This window comes from Pezoporus wallicus, unplaced genomic scaffold (genome assembly GCF_028554395.1).
Source record: "Pezoporus wallicus isolate ANWC-B61680 ecotype Strahan unplaced genomic scaffold, APGP_CSIRO_Pwel_v1 contig_3487, whole genome shotgun sequence".
Taxonomy (NCBI): Eukaryota; Metazoa; Chordata; class Aves; order Psittaciformes; family Psittacidae; genus Pezoporus; species Pezoporus wallicus.
This window is the reverse complement of record NW_026636018.1, coordinates 220,706-239,526: the sequence shown is the minus strand read 5'-3', so window position 1 is coordinate 239,526 and position 18,821 is coordinate 220,706. Positions and strand designations below refer to the sequence as shown.

Below are 18,821 nucleotides of genomic sequence, written 5' to 3'. Positions count from 1 at the left end.
AGCTATTGAAGTCTCTTCTTTCCTACCCATTCTGCAGCCTTAATGATTAACCAGTCTGGCTTTTCCTCATATCAGCTGATATTAGTCAAAGTTGAAGCAACTACCAGATATGCTTCAGTGACTGAGAACCAAAAAACCTCCAAAACAATCCTAAATGTATCCATTGCATTTCTCTGGTGCTTACCCTGATGACACCAGGAGGCAAGCAATGTGGCAGTTGGCTGTGCTAAATGAAAAGTCAATACTAGATTAATAAAGAGGGGGTGGAAAAAATACAACATGGCAGTTATCTCGTTCTTCTTGCATTTGTTCCTATTCCTCTCTTTTAGCTATAAAGTCATGGAAAGTGCCCATGCTTGCTCTCTCTTCTAAGAGACCCTTTAAAATGTTGGTGTTTGTGTGCAGGCATGTGCTCAAAATTGGAAAGTTAATGTACTTTGAACTATTCAGATGTCTCACTCAGGTCACACTAGAATACAGAAATACATTGGCATGACTGTCTTCTTCCTGGATATCCTAGCTCTGTTTCCCATTAAAAATACTATTTTAAAGGCTACTTTTAAATGTTTGTTTGTGGCCTGGGTTAGAACCTGAGATAACAGGACAGATGAAAGCTTGAAAGATGAAACATTTCAGGATGGTAGAATGAAGCAAAACTTGTCACAAAACAAAAATTTCATCTTACTATAATATCAGTATAAACCAAAAGGAAATAAAGTGGCAAGTCAGTATCTTACACATTGGAAACTGCTTATTTTTATAACATACCTATTACTGTGTGCGAAGCAAATTCATACTTGTTATGGATATAGGCATACACGTACTCATATACAGATGTAAACAGGCATATATTTTTATATATGTATATGCATATATTTACTCATATAGAACTTGCTAAACTTTATGGAGTTGGAGACCATGAACTTCTATCTGGTTTCACATTTGAAAAACTGTTTAGAGAGCACCATCACTGGCAGCGATTACTGTCTTTCTTACTCAAGCAGCTTTCAGTTGTAGTTGCATCAGAAGAAAGCTAATAAATACGAAATAAAAATGAAGTCTTTTTCTACACAAGGTGCACAAACCAGAACATAAACCTATCAGATATACACGCGTAACAAAAGGTCTTCACCTTGATTATAGTCTGATACTGCTGAATTCTGGTTATGGGTTTTTCCAGGTAGTGCTGCAGTGGTGGGATTAGTGGCTGTGAAGGATCTTCATTAGTTAAAATTTCATCTGTGTATCTCTGAAAAAATACATAGAAGAATGAGGAAAGGTTGTCATAAAGAACAGTGGAAAAGATTACTCCCTGGAAAATACTCATATATGCTATACCTAAAAGTCAAAGTTGGATAGCTCTACCAGACCTTACTACCACATATTTTGGAAACCTCTAGCCCTCCCCCATCTTTTCTCAGCTAGTTGTCATTTTACATTGCAAGAAGGCTGCAATTCTGATTTTTTCTGGTTTTCCCGTGCAGGATTGACACCTGGGATATGTGATCCAAAGCTTGCAGAACTAGATAGTGTGATGTGAAAGATGAGTGCTTTCAGCAGGTGGGAGGGCAGGAGTGAGAGAATTCGGTGCCAGAAACTGGTGCCAGACCTCAGTTGAGGGTGGTCTGTGTGTTTGTAGCGCCAGCAACTGGAGAGATGAGGGTCTTGGCACCAGCACCTAGAATGGGAAGCACAGGTCACGGGGTCCATGTGCTGGGATGTCAGGCACTTAGCTGGATGCTTATCCTTTCCCACTGACCTGGTGTGTGTGGATGCAAATGTGTGAAATTCACCAGCAACCTTCAAGCTGAACTAGATGCAAGTACAGGACACAGGGTCCAGCATGGGCATTAGGGAGGTTGGGAGTTTGTGCTGATAATTTGAAGGACCTGCGAATGTGGGGGGAATGTGAACGCATGCATGTGTTTTCTAGCAAGCATAAAGCTGGACCAGGTGCTGAGCAGGAGCCACATGGAGAAGGTAAAAGCCCTGAAGATATGGACATGGGTATTGGATGGACAGAGGGGCAATGCTTGCTGCTCAGGAGACCCATAAACATGCATGTATTCTTGGATCTGGATTATTGTGTGTGTGTTTTCACTAGTGAACTCCAATCTTGGAGCAGAGAAACAGGATTTGCCTATCCTTCTGATTTGTGTGAGTTTGCTTGGTTTTATAATGTGCTTGTCCTTAAAATATCCCTGAATTACAATTACATGTTCACAGCCACATTCGTGCCTGTATACTTCTTATAATATCCATAAATACATAAGTATACCTAAACATGTTCCCATATTGATTGTACCCACCAGGAAAACCTAGACAGTGAACATGGAATTATTATATTTAAGAAAGATTTCCCACCAAAAAAAAAAAATCCTTTTCAGGATCACATTTGTGATTAATAGCTATGTTTCTTGTTGAAATGGATTATAGGATGCATGTTCTGCAGGTACTTTCGCTATCGTTTACCCTGTAGAAATCCTGGACAGCTTTGCTGACAACAATTGACTCAGCCTGTACCCTTCCCACCAGGTACTGGATGTACTTATTAAACTCTGCTTCACGCTTGATAAAGCACATGGCCACATCATCATCAGTGTCACATTTCTGCAAGCCTCGGAGAAAGACACTGTGGAGACAAAGGAAAAAGGACATCTAAGGAGAAGGGGATGGAATGAGACTAGAGCACAGCCCCAGCAGACAGACTTAAATCAGGTTAACACAGACTAAAAGAGGTGACTGGGGAACATGAGAGACATGACACATTAAACTCCTCAATGCCTCTTCATCCATCATGATGCTGTTCCTCTTAGCTTGAATGTATGAAATGCCCTGCAAGGAAGGCAAGGATAACTTTCTAGGGCTCAGTTCAAGTTCTGAATTAAGTCCTCCCTAGACCCTTATGCCTCAGTTTAAGGAGCAATGAGCCATCCACGTGAATGAAGACAGATATCCCCACTCTGTTTTACAAAGGATGTTGAAACAGATTCACATGCACAAACATTTTCAGCACTGTCAGCTGGTAACATGCAACACCACTCACAGTTGAAGTTGCTTTGGGGGGAAAACCAAAAGGATGGGGAAAGAGGAGAGAGTGAGGAAAGAGAAGGGAAATCTATTCTCATGGCCCAGGCAGGAAGAGTGCCAGTGTCTCACATGAGTCCTCCACATAACGTTTTTCCCAGAGTAACTATATACTTTTCATTGTAACATGCTTAAACTCCTTATTGGTTGCTCTTGCTTACGGTGCTATCAATACTGATCAGAGCACACGCTGACTGAGGAAGACGCTTTGTGCGTGTATGTTATTGACCCTTTCCCCAAGGTAAACCAAAAGCGATTCTCATGCTGTTGGCAGGGACTTCCCATGAGAACAATTATCTCCTATGAGATAGGTGCAAAAGGAAGCCCCTCAGCAAAAGCCAAACGCACATAGGACATTGTACACCACCTCCTCTCTCCGCAAATAAAAGTATTTCAGCCTGGATGTTGGCAAGTCATTTTTTGAATAGCAGATCTTCATTAAACCTTTCTTGGAGTAGGCAGAGGCGTTGTGCCATGGCACTGTGCCTGGGCAGCCTGCTACAGCTGGATGTGTTTCGAATGCATGGACACTAGCATCAGTTTTGGATGAATGTGTGTCTCTATGAAGATACCACTAAAGTGACTATAAGACCATGATGCCTTTTAAAACTAATTCATTGCTTTTTAAATTAATTCACTTAAAAGGGTAAGAAATAAGCTGGACGTATGAAACCTTGAAGCGCTGTAAGATATTATAGGAGTCCTAATCCTGACGTAAGCCATGCTATCCTATCACCTATCATCCCAAAAGGACTGTCAATTCCCTTGCACCTCAGCACTGCCAGTGCTCCACATCCTTCATAGTAGTAATATTTACTGTGGCTCTGTATGTGAGACACTCTTTGGTCTCAAATAAAGGCACATGGGAATGCCCACCTGGAATGGAAGTGAGCAATGTCATCAATATTTCTGAAGATGGTGGATTTCTGACTAGCAACAGCTCCTGGGACATTGGAACAGGTCTCAGTGTACTTAAGGTGATGAGTCAGGAGGAACTGTAGATCTTGAATGTAATCCTCTTCTGAGATCAACAGTTCTTGAATAAGAACACTGAAGGGAAAACAAATAGGCAAAAAGAAATCACAGAAAAATCATCATCATTATCCTTGACATGCTGACAGATTTTGAGGTTCTAAAGTAGAGATGCATGATCAGAGAAACAGACTCCCTGGAGTGTGTTGACTAGATATCCTCTGACCATAAGAAGAACTTAGACACCCTGCTCCCTCTACCTTACAGGTTGCTACTATTAGGGCAGATAAAAGAGAGAGTGAGCAACAGAAGGATCTATGTAAAGTAGATGGTAGCAACTTTGATGCCACTTTATGCAATCAAGAAGCAAGTATCTCCATGAGAGCACACTGAAATAGTGTGTTGCACTGCAAGGGAGTAACATCGGGTTGAATGCTTTCACACCCTCTTTAGACATCATTTTCAGATGTAAGGCATCCCAAAGCACTGAAATTCAGGATGTGGTAAAATCAGAGAGCTTCAGAATTGCATAATGTAAACTCCTCCTTTCAAGTCATCCAGTCTGGTTTAGATTGCCTGGAATATTCTTTGATGAAATCAATGGCAAAACACAATAAAAGACCACAAATTACAAGTCTGAGAGAATCAAGGGTTTGCTTGATTCTGGAAAAGGGGAGGTGGCAGGGCTCAGAAGAACAAAAGCAGTGACTCTGATAGGAGGGACCTAGATGCCAACATTTGTGTTAGTTCAATAGGTGGGAAAACTCAAAGGCACAAATACCAAATGACATGAGCCCACCTTAGCTTCCTTTTATATTCGTCTTCAGAAACAAATTCTCCAGGGAACTCAGGAGCTTCTGTTGTTCCCCACTCTGGTGACAACTAAAATACAAGAAAAAAGAAACCTTATGCTTTGAAGTTAACAGTGCTTTTATGAATGCACATTAAGGAATATCCTTTCTGCGTTCACTGTCCCTTTCAAGAATTCCTAAGCCAGAGTGAAATTTATTTTTTGCTGGAGGATGATTAGGTCTTTCAAACCCAGCACTGCTGCAAACATATGGAAATTGTCTAGTCAAAACATGGAAGAGACCAGTCATGTTACAGACCCTTTCAACACCTCTTGACATATATATCACTCCTGGCGAAAGGGATGGCTCTAAACTGCATCACAAAAATTAAACACAGCATGATCAGTTACCTTTAACTTCTTGTCCAGGTAAGCTGGAGATACCCAACCCTGTCGAGAGGGGCTAGATTTTGTGGGTTTGGTCCTGACCAGCCATTTCAGAGGATGAGCTGAATCGAGGACTTCTACGTATTGGCCTTCCTTCAAAGTGATGGCCTCCTTGTCAGGTGCAGCAGGTGAATAGTCAGCTGTGACCATGTAGACATCAAAGATCTGCAAGCACAAAAGGACAGTTATTTTGTGCTCTGAATATAGAATACAGTAACACCAGCGGAACATAAGTGCTTACTGGTGCTTAATGTTTTATTCTACAGCCCTTGTACGGCAGAGAAAATCACTGTTCACTTTGGCTCAGACCATATTTTCAAGTCTGTCTCTCTGAGGTGTTTTGGATTTATACAATAAAACAGTACTGCCTTTCTCTCAAGGCAAAACAGTCATCCTGAAAATGACAAAATTAATTAACATTTCCAAATTCTTAACTTTTTTTTACCTTTTTTTTAAGGAAATGTTTGAAATTACATCCCCCAAAATTTCTAATTCTCACAAAATTCTCATTTTTCTCAAGAAGAAATTCTTAACAAAATTCTTCTGACCAACTATCCAAGGCCACAAGGCCACAGAAAATCAGGCTCTGACTTTCTTAGGATCAGCCATGAAAGCAAAAGATGCCAAATAAGGGATATGTTGCCTTGAACAACTTGTTCAAGATCACACAGTGAGCATCAGAATTTGATTCTCTGTGCTCTGTATCACAGACCCAATATTTACTAAATATAGCTACTGAAGTGAAGTACATCTCTAAAGGTGGTGGAAATCCTTAAGCCATAGGAGACTGGTCATTCTAAGTAAAGTTTTCTCCTTGTGAAAAATTGTCAATAAGGATACCATACCTCTCCTCTGGAATCTCCATCTTCAGATTCAGAGGAGGACTCCTGAACAATAGAGGAAGGTCTGGATCGTCCATGGCGAGGTGATGCAGAGGGTGTTTTTGACTCATCATCACTTTCTGCACCAGGCACTCGAAGCTTAGCTGAAAAGCAGAGCAAGAACAGTGCATGAAATAAAGATATCCTATTTTAACATGAACTAAATCTATAATAATTTTCAATTTCATACAAACAAATATTCCCTAGGAAGAGCATTTGTAATATTTAGTGTGAAATCCTATTTGTATTTAGGATTAAACAAATATTTTAAATGTTTTAATACGTTAGGCTGCATCCCTACTGCATGTATTGCCACTGCATTGCAAGAATGTTCATAGGAGACTTAAGGCCTCTCTTTTTTGCTTGAAGATAAAACATTACTACAAGATAATAAGTATATGGTATACAAACCAGGATTTTTCATTTAATTCAACACATCATTGGATTACTGCCCAGCTGTGAACAGAGTTTTCTGCCTTAACATGATTTTAAAACCCTATTGTGAGATAAAACTTGAAGATGGGGGAAGTCTTCAAAATAGGATTGCTTTCAGACTCAGGAGTGATGAATTTCTGAAAAACTTAAAATACCTTAGAGGTTCAAAATACACTACCATTTTTACAACTTGCCCTCCACTCTAAAGCTTACAGTTATTCCTGCTTATTTAAACAAACACTGCATGCATAAAATTTCATTTTTAGCCATCAGCCATCTTCATTTACTGCAATAGGTTTTTTCTATCTCAAAACTGTAGACTAAGACATGCAGTTTAGATGGACTTTTACTAAAAGTCCTTAGTCCTAACTACTTACAAATACTCATATACTTATGAAGCAGTTTTGAGACAGTCACCCTGCTCACTGATATTTAAAGCCCAAATGATACTTAAAAAAAAAGACTGTATATTTTTCTGCACTAATTAAATTGTGTTTGACAGGTTCCTTACCTTGATTTAGTTTTGCAGATACCATTTCTGAGATGTGTGAGGTGAGTTTCTGAAAGAACTCTTCTGAGCCAACATCAGCTAATGAAATAGGGCTTTTGGGTACACCTTCAAAGTCTCCTGAAAAGAGAGAATTTGCTATTAAGCAGGAAATGCCACTGGAAAGTCATCTTTTTTGAGTAACAAAAGTGTCTGTGGAAGGAAGGTTTAATTTTCTTCACTTTCCATGTTTTTAAAGCTGTGCTTGCTCACATTTCATCCAAATAATTCCCCCTTGAACAGAGACCAGTCCTGAAAAGTTCCAACATTTCAGACAGTTTTAAGAAAACAGGATGAAAGTAGGTGGTAATTATGAAATATATAGATGATCTCAACCGTAGATGTGAAGGGCAGGAGTAGGAGAGAGAAAATAGCCTCTTACCTTCTCTTGTTTCAGAGGATTGAATATCTCTGAAAGAATAAAACAGAGTTAAAAGTTAACATAAAATCTGTAGCAAAGAGAGATAAATAAGAAACATCCCCTCCTTCTAACACATTGTATGTGAAGTCTGGGAATATGTAAATTAGGACTCTGCACTTGACTGCAGGTGTTAGTAGTCAATACTCATTAGGGCCACTGTGACAAAGGAGAACTGGGGCATGTGGCTCTTAAGGGCACAGAACCCCTCATGTGTCTTAGTCTTTCAGGCAAATGCCATCTGAGAATTCTCCTTATTCCTGACTTTTATTACAAACTGTTGCTTGGCAAGATCTGGCTGCTCAGGGAGTGGATTGTAGAACCAAGTAACCTCCACCTCCGTGGTACTACTGGACTTTATTCCCAGCTGACTCTGAAATAAAGCTATTACAGTTGAAGACATTATGTCAAGTGGGATCTGTAGTCTTAGTCAGTTTTCAGTGAACTAATGCTTAACAATTTGCAGTGGTTTCATCAGGAAACCAAGGATCAGAGAATATGTAGATGCTGTGGTTGCCCAAGAGATCTGCTCCCGTCACATCAGGATGCCTGTGTGTTGGGAAACAAGCTGGCTACTCGTACTGCAGTAGTTCTGGGGTCCAAAGAGACCCTTGCTACACTGACAGCTTTTACCAGGTTCAAATTAATTCATGCTAGCAGGAAAGGGGCAAGAGCCTGTATTGTTAACACTGAGTGAAAATGACTTCATCAGCGTGAAAAAATACCAGCATTGTTTCCATCTGATGAAGAGTGTTTGTGTTGTTTCCTAAGACTACAGCTCTGCCAAAACACTAAAATATTGAAGTCAACATCTCTGCTTTCCTCCTGTTTTTGGAGGCAGGATATAAACTTTCATTGCACAGGCTGATCTCCCCTAATTCTCTATTAGTACACAGGAGGCAATCCACTTGATATGTGATGAACTATATACCACTAAGTATGCCTAAGAGAGGCTGGACACAACCTTGGGAGAGGCTGCAGTGGAACAGCTGAATTCACACTGTGGCTTTCTTCACACTTCAGAGGAAGACTGGTCAAGGGTTTTAAGCTAGACATGTTCTAGAAGTTAACATGTGCTCAGGTGGATACTGCTTTTCAAACTCTCTCTGCCTAGTATCCAAGCCAAGGATGGTGAACTGAAGAGGTTATTCTTCAGATGCGTTTGTAAACAAGAAGTTTGTGAGCAGACCCTTTTCAGTTTCTTTTTCTGTGAAGCATCGATGTTGGCAAGTAACAGTCAGAAAAACTTGACCCTTAAATTTGGGGTTTTTTTACATTCTGCTTAGGAGATGAAATAGTAGCAAGAGTTTTATATGACCCACCCATTTCTTCTCTTTCCTTTCCTTGTCCCTATCATCCCTGATAATCAAGCATAAATGACTGCCACTAATATTATATGTATAATATACAGTACTAGATATAGTATATAGTATTCATAGCATTTCCCACCCTAGGAACTCAAACTATCTTAATGCTGGTGCCAAGACATGAATATGAGATGTCCAAAGTGAACACAGCCTAAAAGTGACTCATGGGAACTGGTACCTGCACTGCTCCACTGCACCACAGGTGACCAACCACTTACCCTAGTGTGGTCATGATGGCTTCTGACACCATCACACGCTCCTGAGTCAGAACTTCAGCCTCTTTCACTGCAAGATCAGGGTTTATCATTAGAGGACAGAAGGCAGAGAATGTTTTTTTTTTTTGTGTGTGTGTGTGTATTTAATGCAGATATGTTTTCTAGACGTGGATTACTGGGAACACTGAAATAATGGATCTGCCCTATTAGCAGCTCCTGACCTGGAAGACATACTCCCACTCAATATGATGCAAATAGTTTGCTTCTCTCCCTGTTCATGTAGATGTATGAATGCCTTATTTGTCTACATTGCTCAAACTATGCTCCTGTAGCTCTTGGTACAGTAAAAATGTGGGATGCAAGGAAGGATAACAGAAAAACAGAGTCCTTCACAGTGCTGTCCCTACTCCCAGTCTGTATTTGCTTGTCTCCTGTCTTACCAAATGAATTGTGACAGGAGAGGATCTGAAAAGGTCTGTAAAAGGGGAATCAAATAACTCTAGCTGCCTTAAGACAGCTCTACAATGCAAAATACCCTAGCAGAGAAACATTTTAAGTGATTTTTCAAATTATGACTTTTGCTAGTTACTTTGCATTGTCTTTCTTCCTTTCTTTTTCCTTTGTGCTTAATTTGGTTGTTTCTTGGAACTTGCCTTCTGTTTATATAGAAAATATATTGCTGTTAATCCAAGATAGGGTCAGAAATCTTAAATAGAAAAAAAAGAGTGTAATCCTTTGCAAGGCATGCAAAGCCATGGCTAATCTTAGGAGAATGCTTTTTTTTTTTTTTTCAAGTTGTAATTTGGTTAATTTCCTTACCAGTGACACTTGCTCTTCTCTTAGGGACTGTATAAAACATCAAATAGAGAATGTGTTTGTATTGTAACAAAGATTTACCATCTGAAACTTCCACGGTGGCTGTGCAGATGGACTGGCCAGCCTTGTTAGTAGCAATGCATGTATAAGCTCCACTGTACTTCCTTTTGACATCCAACAGGATCAGACTGTGATGCATATTTGAACTGGCAAGTTTATACCCAGGAGTTTCTGGTTTGATCCACAGAATATCTTCCCGAGACTCTTCCTTCAGCCAAGTAATGGTTGGTGGTGGATGTCCTAAGAAAAAAACAATGCAAAGAGCTTTAATTTTCATAGTGGTGTTCCTGCATTACAACTATAAGCCATGCTGTGAATAAATGCTATTTTGATCTGTTCCCTGACTCTTTTCCAACAAAAAAAGGCATAACATATATTAAAGGATGTCTTTAGAAAATTATCTTTCTACAACACACTCAAAAGTACATCAAACCTTTTTCTAAAATCAAAACTGCTAATCAACACATCTTCAGAAGACCAGTAAGTGCTGTTATCCCTGATTTTACACACAGGAAAATGGAAGTGAAGATGTATAAGATGCTTTTCTGTAAAGCACATAAAAGTATTTTACATATCTGGGAGTAGAGTCCCAGTCTTCAGATACAAGAGACAAGGTTACAATGACTTGGGCCAGAGAGAGTCTAGAACGTGCTGTGAAGTTATGCAATTTGTTATGCAGAGAGGCAAGGTATGTATCCACTTACCTTCAACTTTTACAGATAATGTGATGCTTGCACCTTTTTTCACCTTTTTATTAGTAAATCTTTCAAGGAACCGTGGTGGTATCAGCTGCTCATGGGAATCTGAAAATGACATTATTGATGAAACATGGCGAGTTTAGATGACTGAAAAATTTGTAGGGGTTCTGTTATCACCTGCTACAGCTTCTCTCACCTGTTTCTGATGGCTCTTCTTTCTCATTAGGACCTGTAACACAAGGAGGAAAAAACAAAATGAGAAACACAAATATCTTTCTGCCCATGAGTTTAATTAAAAAACAACAACAACAAAAAAGTGACTGCAGAGGATTACTCTTTGCAGAAGATGCTACACAGAAATGTCAGTATAATTTACGAGAGGCCCTCAGTTTTAATAAAATGAACAATTAAATTTGCTGAAGTTGGGCAGGAATAAAATGCATGTTTATGAGATGACAGGCCCTAGAGAAGCAAAATCTTTGGGACACAGAATTTATAGGTGAACCAAAATTAAAGCATATATTTTTTTATCTACAGACTTCCCACTTTACTTGACTTTCTTTCTCAAGAAAAATAACTTTACAAAATAGAAAAAAAAACTGGAAGAGAGGAAAGCAGATGCCAAAATCAGTGCCCTACCTACCTTTGACTACCAGTCTTGCTGATGAATATGCGGAACCGGCAGAGTTGATGACAAACGTTGAGTACTGACCAGCATCTGCCCTAGTGACATTGCGAATTTCCAGTGAGTGGAATTCCTGTTTATCAGTCTTCAGGATGCGATCTGAGGCCTTTAATGGCTGTCCATTTTTGAACCAATACAGACGAGGCTGTGGGTACCCTGCAAGAAGCAGTTGCAGACATGGAGGACAGAATGCATTGGCAATATTGATTTGGTAGCATCTCCAAAGAGGCAGGTCCTTCTGAGCAAGAGCCAAGGGATTCTCAGCTCTGCCCATGGCTGCAATTTCAAGGATTTACCTAGTTAAGAATGTCTGCAAATTCATTAAATTCTATTGATCTGTTAAAGTTCTTTCCTGTCTTTTCAGTTTCTGGCACTCCCCATTATTGACTGCATGTGCAAGTACCTTTCAGGTTGGACGGGTAACACTTAGGTCTGACTTGCAATGTACACAAAGAGAAAAGTTGAAGCCAAAAGAGTTCTCACCATTTATGGAGAGAACAGGAAAATCCCTACCTCTCCCTACCACAGCCCACACCAGGAGGGTGTTTTTGCAGTTTTAAATTGTAGCAGCAACCCCCTCATAGAGTAAGGCAAGTCCAGGACTGTTCATTTACTAAAGAGAATAAAGGACACCCTTGCTATGTTGTTTTGGTTTTTTTTATTCCTTATTGCTCCTCCATAACTAACATGCTCAGAGAATTACAGGACTTAGTTTTCAGGAGTAAATGCCTGTAATTGTGTCTGGAGACATGGACACAGAATGAGACACTTGATCTTTCTAACTCTGCTACAAAAGCCAATGTTCATCAGCATGAGCATCTTCTTCTAGCTGTGTGGTGTAAATGTGATGCAAGATCCATGGGCTGGGGGCACAGCTGCGGAAAAGCACATTGGAAAACCTTGTCCAGCACTTCAATCTGGCAGCAAACTTGGAATAACTGACAGTGCTGTGAGCTTCCCTCACCTTTCACCTTCAAGTGAAATTTAGCCAGTGATGCTCCAGGTGCCACATGAATATCATGAAGCTCATCAAAGATCTGGGGCAATTGCTCCTCCTCAGTGGTAGATTCCTCCTGTTCTCGGCTAAGAAGCAATTAGATTCAGAAAGAAGAAAGTCAGCAAGCAAGAAAAGAGTCAGGAATCAGAATTAACTAGTTTAAGTTAATTTGGTCTGTGGGCTTTCTCATCATGGCAACAGATTCAGCACCATATGACATTAAAAGTAATAGAATGATACTGTGAAGAAATATTCAGGCTAGCCTGAAAGCAGCCAGAGCAAGTGGTAATGGACATGATAAATGTCCAGCTGTTGCAGTTACTGCATCTCAGCTGGTCTGGCTGTTCCTTTATGACATTAAACTGGCCCTGCTAAATACAGCAAAACCATAAACATACATATTGATCTTACCAAGTCAGAATTTAAAAAGAGGTAGAGTTCTATATTTTACCTTGAAATATATTCTTTGGCACTGTAGTAAGAAGATGTCTCTGTTGCATCTGCTGCTGTCTCATAGTCAGTGCTGGTCACTGTTAAATGGAAAAGGATGTGTTTTCTATAATCTGTGCTTTGAAACTATTTTTCTTACTATAATTATCTTTCCCTACTAATTTGAGTGACAACAGATTAATTTCACACTGCTACTGCAGCAGGACCCCATACACCCCTAGATTACAGGAAACATCTGTTTATCTGAAAAGTTTTGCTCCGAGCCTTGCCTTGGAGTTGGCAAAACCTAACTGAACCCAAGAGGTTTGCAAGTGAAACATTTCGTGGACAATGCATATATTTTCTTGATGTAAATGGTGCTTTCCTTGGGAAAAAAGCAAACAACCCAGCAAACTAAAAAATATTCCCCACTCCGCGGGACCCCTTCCCTTGTTTCTTCTACAGTGATTTTGAGACTTACAGTCCACTCGAAGCTCAGCCTTGGTTGAAGCAACTCCCATGTTGTTTTCAGCAAGGCAACGGTAAACACCCATGTCTGTGGGGACTACAGCTGTGATAATCAGCTGATGGCACCCCTCCTGGTCCTCGTTGATCATGTAATGATCATTTTCTTCAATAGCTTTCCCATCCTTGAACCAGCGAACTGTGGGAAGCGGTTTGCCAACGACAATGCAGTCAAAGCTGACTGGATATCCATCTTGTACCTCTTGGTTTTGGAGCTCAGTCAGAAACATGGGAGCTAGAGTCAGGGTTGTTAGGAAAGAAGATAGGAAAAACTTGGTTGTGATAAAAGATATATTTTAAAAGCACTGCTGCTCAGTGCCTGAAGACTTGTTTCTACTTTTTTTCTTTATTGCAGTGTTATCTTTTCTCTATGAAAATACTCAAGTACAAACTACATCTAAGTAGAAATAAACACTATGAAGATATTCCATAACACCATAAGCATTGCAATACCACAGCTGCAAACTATACATTGTCTCTGTTCCTCTCTCTGCCAAAATATCTTGTTTCCCTCAGGAAGTTTTGAAAACTGTGTCATTTATTTGAGTATACTAATCATAGCATAGCCATATTATTGTAGTAGGGGACATTTTTATTGTGGAAAGCAGCTTTGTAGATAAAGCAATACTTTGCACCCCCCTCCTTCATCATTAACCTCCTTCTCCCTCAAAACTAGAAAGAATAAAAAAATCGATCAGTTTTTGCCGAAGTGCAAAGTTTCCAGGAAAATATCTGCTCCAAATGAAAAAGAAAGGCTTTTTGGGAGCTATTTGTGAGTGAAAAGGTAACACTGTGACCTGCTCTAGCTGTCTTTTTCAAAGAATAAACTGGTTTGCTTCACCTACCTGTATCAGAAGTCAGCAAAGGTGGTGGAGGTCTGGCTAATGGTGGTGCAAACTTCCCATGGGTAGGTGGTGTTGCTTTCCCGATGCGTAATTCAACTTTTTTAGGGCTTTGTTCCAAAATGTCAATCTCCACAGGAATTCCCAGAGCACCAAACATCTCTCTGAATCGAGTGGCAGCAGTTTTTGCCTCAGACAAGATTTCAAACTTAATGTAGATGTACTGGTCATCCTCACGATACGTCTGATGGTCAATCACATCTATGTCCCCTTCATCTGCACTGACAAAGAGCTCTTCCTCCACATCAGATATCTCAGTTGAGATCTTGGCCCTGAAGAGTCTATTAAGTCTCCTTGCTGCTTTACGGAAAGCATCATCCAACTCACTGCCAGAGGAGCTCTCTGTCTCACTGTCAGTGCTGTGTTTAGCCTGCTCCTCCTTATGAAGAAAGTGAGGTTCTTGAGTGCCAATAACCACCTTAGCACTGTGTGAAACCCTGCCAAATTTATTGGATGCTTCACAGGTGTATTTACCTGCATCTTTCCTGTCCAGGCCAGTGATAATCAAAGAGCAGGTCCCATCAGTGTAATTGTCTATGTGATAGTAGCGACCATCTGAAAGCTCTTCCCCATCTTTCAGCCAACGGACTTTCATGTCAGTTTTGCTGTGGGCCACACACTCAAGATGAAGAGTACTTCCAGGCTCACCAGAGAAATCTTTGAAGGTCTCAGTAAACACTGGGCACTCTTGTTGTTTGATCTCTTTCCTGACTTTGTAGCCTTTGAAAGCAGCTTGGATCTTCACAGCGGCCTTGTTCATGGAAGGGTCATCTAAATCTGGCATTTCTGGTTCAGATGTCTTAGCAGCTGGGGCAGGCAGAACAGCCTCCACGCTGGATTCCTCCCACTGCTTCCATAATTTGCCTGTGGAGATGGACTGAACCTTGCTAGTAACACTAATACTTGTCTTCCCTGCCTTCTTGAGGTAGTTTACTAGTGAAGGAGTTCCAGCTCTAGATTCATCATCTGAGCTTGTGAAAGAGAAATCTGCTTCTCCTGTCCTAGCCAGCTCATCACATGTGGAGTACTCCTCTGAGTAATAGTGAGACATCTCTGCCTCCTCCTTCCTCAACTTCTGAAGCTTCTCATCCTCTTCAGGCACCTCGCTGATGGAATCCAAGGTGGGCTCCCGGCTCATCCGTCGTTTCTTAGCCAGGGCTTCCCACAGAAGGTGAAGATCTCCCTCCTGAGCAGCCTCAGGGGGCAAGCTGGGCTGGACATGACCATCCACCAGCTCTTCTGGTTGATTTGCAGGGGGTGCTTCCTTGGTAATCTCTTTAAGCATTGATGCTGTGGGAACTGAGGAGAATTAAATTGTTAAGATGTTAAAAGACAAAGGTTGTGAGTAAGCTTTGAGAACACACATAGAAAGCTTATTCTAACACCTGGGAAGGAGAGTATCAGTGGCATTTAACTATGCATTCTGTTGAGAACAAAGTGTAAATTTGATACATCTGGACATGGTCATGGGCAACTTGCTCTAGGTGACCTTGTTTGAGCAGGAGGGTGGACTACACTATATTCAAAGTCCTTTCCAACCTCAATTATCCCATGATTCTTTGCAGGTACTTAAAACATGGCCAAACAACCTTTTTATTCTTCACAGGTTTGAACCCAATAAATAAATTTCTGCCCTTTTAAAATGGTGCAGTTGACGAATATCTAGTTAAGCCTATCAGTGCAGTGTGGAAAACTATTCAGCCTCATCCTGTTTTACAGGTAGATAGGGCTTCACTGAGTGTCTTGAATAGATCTCCACTGGCTATAACAGGAGCCAAGACTCCCACTTGAGATGGAGACACCTGCCTGTTCAGGTGTGTCTAAGTCTGAAGGTTGTAACTCACTCCCCGGGACACACTGACTTGTTACTGCATAGTGCCCAGTGCTTTTTGAGATGTTCCAGGCTTCTGAGACATCCATGTGTGGCTGTTAGATACAACACAGGACCCATGGGTGCTCTAGGTTCCTTTGGAGAAAGAGATGGAGGCCAAGGGTGATATCCTGAAGTGCCTCAGTGGCACCAGATGCTTGTGTGTAGGCCACTAAATCCCACCACAGGGGCAAAATTCAGCTTCCTAAGCACTATGAGCCAAAGGCATTTGGGATACCTAGGACAGGGGGCTGGCAGATACCATGCAGAATATACAAAAGAGCCCTCACTTTCTGAAATGGCATCTGAAGGCCAGGCAGAATACCCTGGTGTCAAACGACACCAGAAACCCATGTAGAAACAACTGCCTTGCAACTTCAATATATGACTCAGTAAAATCTTATCCAAGTAGATTCAGAAATGTACTGGGCAATACTGAACAGAAAGACAACAATTCTTTGTGGACTGCTATCACAGCTTGTAAAAGAAAACTAATTCCAGTCCAAGCTGTGGAGATGCCCTGGGATGTCTGTAAACAGAACTATTTAACATCACAGAAATGCATGCTCCATACCATCAAGACACAAGGTGGCAACAGATTTGACTTCTGGAGAAACCATGCAGGTATATGTGTCCTGGTCTTCAGGTTTAAATGCATGAATAATGAGTATCTGCTTTTTCCCATCAGAGAGGATCTCATATCTCCCCCCAGCTCGTATTTGTTCTTTTCCTTTGAACCATGTAACTTTCATTTCAGTTTCACTTGATAATTTGCACTCCAAGCGAGCCGCCTCTCCTTCTGAGACTGATCCTCCCACTAAAGGATGGGTGACTGTAACTGGAGGCTCTGTAATTACAAAAAAATAAATTAGCAGAAAGAACATACAGTAATTTGGCCTTAAGACACTCAAGATCACTCTATAAAATATCCAAGCACCCCATCCTCCATTTATAGATTCTTTAGTTCTTGTAGACAACCAAAAGGAGAAAAAAAAAATATGGTAACATTCAAAATTTGCACTTCCAAAGATAACAGCGACATAACTTTACAAGATTGCCCAGCGGGTAAACCAGCTCCATTTAAATATATACATGCAAATTGGTTGCATTTTTCGCATTCCTGTGTTTATTTGCTGATCTTCATTTACCCATCACCAGTATTCAAGCAGTTCTACAGATTCTAGAAGATCTTAAAGTTTAGAAGTGAAGCAGTTCTGAAGACAATAAAGAAACAATAAAAAAGAATTAAAAAAGACATTATTAAAAGCGCTCATCCCACTCTTGAAAATAAAAACTAATAAAAAGAAATTACACTAGCTTAGGAAGAGTAAAAATTCTCAAAAAGCATAAACAATTTAAAAATTCTCTCTATATCTTTTGTCCTTTGGAAGGAGGCCTGCCAGCGGCATGCTGCTTGCACAACTGTGATACTCAGAATGAAGTCAAGACAAATGCATGAAATGTGGAGATGTGGCCTGGGATGTAAAGTACACAGATAAATTACCAAAAGCAGCACACTCCTGAGTGTGATCTGCCCCTTTGCACATTTCACCAGTGTGAGGGGGGCCGCTGCTGAAAATGCTTTGGGTTTTTTGTAGGCAGTCAGCATACACAGATTTATCAGGGTACAGCACTGGCAGCTGTCATATTGTGAAAACGTCATTGTCTGAGCCTTAAGAAAAATATTTATTTATTATTATTCTCAGTTTGAGGAATTTTTTGTGCACTCTGTTATCACAGAAAGAGTTGCAGGAAAAGAAAGATTGAGGAAGTGGTTCTCTGTCCCACTGTGGCTTCCAGAGTTCCACCAACAGACCGCAGAACTGCATCCTCCATCATTTCTTTGTGGGAGTTATTGAAAAAGATACACAAATAATAAAACAAAAGAGAAAGATGGGTGAAGAAGTCAACACTGTACACCCACAGCTTTTGTACCAGGGTCTTGGTACCCCTGAATGCATCCCAACATGCTCCTTTTGACTCATACCATCCTAACTCCACCTGAAAAGACCAGGCAACATATGGATGCAGACAGCCTGTTGCAGGTTGGAGAAAATAAGTGTTGATTACTAATAACGCAGCCGGTTTTGTTCATGGCAGCCCAGAACAATTTTTCCAAGCTCTTTCTCCTCTATTGTGTTGGTAGCAAAGCACTGAAAGATGTTGCAGACTGAACTCTTCCAGGAGATGCCTGGAATGGATGAAGCAGGCATGCCATGCAAAACACAAGGTCTACAGCCACTTGCAGTCCTCCATGGGTGCATCTCTCTGTTCTCACCTAGCTGCACCATCTGAGGGAAGTGCACCGGCTCACTGGCCCCAACTTTGTTTATAGCTGAAACGCGGAATCTGTAGGGTTCACCTGGGGTGAGATTGTCCACCATAAACTCCGTGTTCTGAATAATGCCCTTGCTGCATGACTGCCAGCCAATACCTGGGATTTTCTTCTCCACATTGTAGCCTAGGATGTCACAACCACCATCGCTCAACGGCTTGTACCAAGACAGAGTTACAGAGTGGCTGTTCTTACTTAAAACTTCTGGTTCTTCAGGTGGATCAGGGTGGGCTGAAGGCACAACAGAAGTCCCGAAATATATGACATGAGCAATAATGCTTTATACTGAAACAACCAAGAGCCTTCTACAGGCAATGAGAAGGAAGCGAACAGTCAGTATTTGTC

The 18,821-nt window shown here is 40.8% G+C and overlaps 1 protein-coding gene across 1 annotated transcript in view; it reads right to left on the bottom strand.

Moving 5' to 3' along the window:
- OBSCN (obscurin, cytoskeletal calmodulin and titin-interacting RhoGEF) overlaps window positions 1-18,821 on the bottom strand; it is a 152,360-nt gene that overhangs the window by 21,928 nt on the left and 111,611 nt on the right. Inside the window, exons 68-86 of the mRNA XM_057398901.1 lie at window positions 18,420-18,707; window positions 16,716-16,988; window positions 14,215-15,570; window positions 13,326-13,604; window positions 12,867-12,945; window positions 12,383-12,501; window positions 11,377-11,574; window positions 10,930-10,962; window positions 10,740-10,838; window positions 10,057-10,275; window positions 9,163-9,229; window positions 7,542-7,570; window positions 7,124-7,240; window positions 6,142-6,281; window positions 5,261-5,461; window positions 4,859-4,941; window positions 3,964-4,137; window positions 2,473-2,632; window positions 1,133-1,249 (exon numbers count right to left, since the gene is read on the bottom strand). Of these exons, the coding sequence (XP_057254884.1) occupies window positions 1,133-1,249; window positions 2,473-2,632; window positions 3,964-4,137; window positions 4,859-4,941; window positions 5,261-5,461; window positions 6,142-6,281; window positions 7,124-7,240; window positions 7,542-7,570; window positions 9,163-9,229; window positions 10,057-10,275; window positions 10,740-10,838; window positions 10,930-10,962; window positions 11,377-11,574; window positions 12,383-12,501; window positions 12,867-12,945; window positions 13,326-13,604; window positions 14,215-15,570; window positions 16,716-16,988; window positions 18,420-18,707 (4,031 nt within the window). The remainder of the gene's footprint in view (window positions 1-1,132; window positions 1,250-2,472; window positions 2,633-3,963; window positions 4,138-4,858; window positions 4,942-5,260; window positions 5,462-6,141; window positions 6,282-7,123; window positions 7,241-7,541; window positions 7,571-9,162; window positions 9,230-10,056; window positions 10,276-10,739; window positions 10,839-10,929; window positions 10,963-11,376; window positions 11,575-12,382; window positions 12,502-12,866; window positions 12,946-13,325; window positions 13,605-14,214; window positions 15,571-16,715; window positions 16,989-18,419; window positions 18,708-18,821) is intronic.